The sequence below is a fragment of the Lathyrus oleraceus genome, chromosome 7 (assembly GCF_024323335.1).
Source record: "Lathyrus oleraceus cultivar Zhongwan6 chromosome 7, CAAS_Psat_ZW6_1.0, whole genome shotgun sequence".
Lineage (NCBI taxonomy): Eukaryota > Viridiplantae > Streptophyta > Magnoliopsida > Fabales > Fabaceae > Lathyrus > Lathyrus oleraceus.
The window spans coordinates 528,809,957-528,814,131 of NC_066585.1; the positions used below are offsets into that span (position 1 = coordinate 528,809,957).

The following is a 4,175-nucleotide window of genomic DNA, read 5'->3' on the forward strand; positions in this document are numbered from 1 at the left end:
TTCTTGTGTTGTTTAGCCTTCACACATTCCTCACACAATTCAGTTGGAATACTAATGTGTGGCAGCCCCGTTACCATTTCACTTTGTTGCAACTTTCTTAGATCCCTAAAATTAAGGTGACCAAGACAGTAATTCCATAACCACTCATCTCTACTTGCCGCAGTAGCTAGATAACGATGCTCCATAACCTTTAACTCAACCTTAAAGGTTCTATTGGCAGCCATCGGCGCTTTTAGAATCAATAAACCATTTGAATCCAAAACGCGTAAAATCTTGTCCTCCAACCGAATTTTGTATCCTCTTTCAAGTAATTAGCCAATACTTAAAAGATTACACTTAATTCCTGGTATATACAAGACATATTTGATCCTTGAATGTCCACCATTCCTTTTTCTGATCAAAACATCTCCTACCCCTTCGGCGCTTAAAGTGGTGTCGTTGGCAAATTTGACTTTACTTTTTGCCGCTTGATTGATTTGCACAAACCAATCTTTTCGACCCGTCATATGTGTTGAACAACCGGAATCCAAGTACCACTCATCTCTCCCTTGGACTCCATCACGAATGGTAACCAATTCATTTCGATTCGAATATATTTTCTCGCTATTTTCCGGAACAGTACAGCTGTTGTCCCGCAAACTGTCGCTACTGTAGCTGCTGCCCGGAACATCCGTAATGCCATAACTCCCCTCCGTGATCATTACTAGAAGTGTGTCCTCATCATATACCTCTTCCCTATCAACCTTGGCTTCATTATTGTGATTCTCATTCGATTTACCACGACACGAATTTGCAAAGTGTCCAAACTTTATGCACTTGTAGCATTGCACCTTACTCACATCACGCTTCTTGAAACCGTTGCTATGACCACTATCCTTGGAGCTACTTTCACCCTTTTCACTCGTCGAATACTTTGAATTTTGCGAATCGTTTGAACCAAAATTCTGAAAAATTGATTTACCTCTCGCCGCAAATTTTCCTTTCGACCTCTTATTCTTCTCATTGAAATGCGCTTGCAAAGCAATCTCCTCTTTGGCTTTGTCGGCGCCTCTCTCATCCATTCTTTGTTCATGTGCCTCTAACGAACTTTGCAATTCATCCTTGATCAAAGTTGTTAGATCCTTTGATTCTTCAATAGCCACAACTATGTTGTTGAAACACGGCGTTAACGAACACAATACTTTTGATACAACATTCTGCTCAAGAATCATTTCCCCACAAGATTTGATTTGATTAAATAACCGGGTAATGCGCATTATGTAGTCGTCGATCGTTTCTTTATCTTCCATTTGTGTTAACTCGAATTGTCGCTTGTAAGTTTGTAACCTTACAACCTTCGCTTTGACGGTACCGGCATATGCTTTCTCCAAGATTTCCCATGCTTGCTTCGCCGATTCACAATCGCCAACCTTCTCGAAATTGTCGTTATCAACACAAGAATGAATCAAGAATAGGGCTTTGTAATCCTTCTTCTTCTCTTCTTTGTGTGTAGCTCTTTGAATGTCGGTAGCGTCTGCCCCTAATTGTGTAACTCCATTGACGACGATTTCAAGCACCTCTTGATAACCAAACAAAACCCTCATTTGTTTTGCCTATTTATCATAGTTCTTCGAATCAAGAATCGGGAGATTGGTGGGAATTCGATCATTAGAAACAGTTGTCATTGTTGCAGCGGATTAGGATCGATAACCAAGGCTCTTGATGTCAAATGATAGAACATAAAACTCAACCTTGAAGGTTTGACAATGGTGGAAGAAAAGAATATTGGGGAAGATGAAGTTGAGAGAGAAATAGAGAAAAGAGTAATATTTGATGAGTATAGATTTTGGCATTAATTTTGAATTGGAATGGTACAAGTGTATTTATACATTGAGCATAAAATGATACAACTAAAGTGACTCTAAAGAAATAAATTCAAAATAGAATTTTATTTCAATTAACATCTCATGCTAAAAGTGTCACTAAAATCATCACTAGTTCAGTCGCTAATTAGTAAACTGTCACTAAGTTGTAAAAATCATTGCTAAGTTGCAGGAGGAACTAAAAGTGTGGATGAAATTTTTTAAGGGGACCATTCTTTGAAGAATTTTTTTGAAAGGATTAAAAGTGAAATATGAGACATTTATGAGGACCACGAACATATTTAACTATTTTTTATAATGTTTATAAAGATTGAAAAACACTAGTCTTATAAGTTAGTTTTGTAAGCCCAATTCAAATTCTAAGATGATACAAGAGCATATTCAAGATTCTTTGAACCATTTTTTATCAACTTTTCACTCTGAAGTCACCCACCATTTACATGTCCGATCTTAGAAATGAGAGAGTGTGTCGAAGAGTCTTACATTATTTAGAGATATGGTTTGTGTAATGTGGTAAAATGATTCTCAAGTATAATTTTCATAGGAGGTGGAACAACGCATGTTTTTTTACCTTTAAAATTTAGCTCCATTTATTTATTCATATTTTATGTGGATTAAATTTTATGGGGGAAATTTTTAACGGAATATTGCTCACATATAGTATCATAAAAAGATAAGTAATGATTTATTATCATCTTCATAGTCTCTGATGCAATTTTAAAAGTCATTCAATAGTTCTTATGATGTTAAGAAAGAGTTGTAAAAGTTGTTTGTGGTAAGAACTTAATATTGAAACAATGGTAAATAAGATTGGAGTTTTGACAAAGAGAAAGCTTGTTGGTGTTAGATTTAATCGTCATATATTCATGTGCTATTGTGATCCATAATATGCATTTCTAATAAGCAATTGTTATTACTACTTATCGCTCAGTGTTAGTTGTTTATCTCTAAATCAACTACGCAAAATCAACCATATTATCTAACAGACAATCTCTCAATCTATTAACCAATACAATAACATTACGATTTGATAATATATATGGATGGTAAAACTAAATATATCCCTAGAGTTTAACATCTAGCAGATGACAATTTTTTAATCTAATGATGACAATTTTTTTTCAATATATGTACTGGTATGTTTGTGAAAGATTCATATGAAGCAACACAAGATCTACCAATGGTGGATATTATCTATCGCCCATGAGAAGGGCTACTAGTGATCTGTTTATTGATTTGTACGCCCATTTATCATAGCGCGCCCATTGTTTGGAACACTCGCCCACTTATGAAAACATGGAGAATAACATGTCTTTATCTCTCATAATGGTATGGGAAGTAGTAAAAAAATGTAAGTCATATTCTCTAGAATCATAGGGGAGTAACGACTCCACTTCCCACACTTTTGAGAGGGAGAGTATCATATTAAATTTCTTTGGTCTTAAGATCCATACCCAAGAGATTCCTATAAATACCTTAAACATTAATATGAAGGAAGAAAATCAATTCACTAATTAAACACCAAATATACAAAGCTTCTCATTATCCTTACACAATCTTGCTTTAACACCACAACAACCATAAAAACCTATGACAACCCTACACAATTAGGGTTTTCACTCATTATACTTTTAACAAGTAATATTGTCGCCCACCATGGGCCCTTGATAAAACTGACCTGGGCCATCATCACATTAGGCGACTAGATTGCTAACCACATCTCCAACCCCTTTATCCAACATGGTGAACAAGAAGTTAGCAGTTATGGTAATTAGTGATTTCGGTGGCGACAAAGACACCACGAAGAGATGTGTGCCACCATGGACGACTTACATCACCAAAATCAGACCCTGGAGGACAACATTCTTCACATCCAGCAACACCAGCAGGAGGCAGACCCTCATGAGGAGATTGAAGTTATAGACTCCAACCTTTTTCTGATGATATATGAGGGGTGTCAGGGCCATAAAACTTCAAGTTCTCATCGATGGCCAAGTTTGATGGATGCAACGACCCCAAAGATTATGTTTCCTCCATTAACACCTAGATGGAAGTTATCAGGGCCTCTGATTCCCTGAAATGAAAGTTTCTATCCGAAACCTTCATGGTCTAACCCCGTGAAAGGATTAACATATAGAATTTGTAGCAACCCAAATTTCATCTCAGCTTGTTATTGGTTACTCTGTGGTCTGAACATATGTAGCAATCTAAATTTCATCTCAGCTTGGATTGTTATGGCAAGGTAAGCCACCATTGTTGTTGTTGTTGTTGTTGTTTTAGTTTCCATTATTTCCAACGTTGTTATTTACATTT

At 36.3% G+C, this 4,175-nt stretch overlaps 1 protein-coding gene across 1 annotated transcript; it reads right to left on the bottom strand.

Moving 5' to 3' along the window:
- Positions 1 to 311: 311 nt before the first annotated feature.
- On the bottom strand, positions 312 to 1,583 carry LOC127104793 (uncharacterized). The gene has a single exon (XM_051041947.1). It carries the CDS (start codon positions 1,581 to 1,583, stop codon positions 312 to 314), a length of 1,272 nt encoding a protein of 423 aa, XP_050897904.1.
- Between the last annotated feature and the right edge of the window lie 2,592 nt (positions 1,584 to 4,175).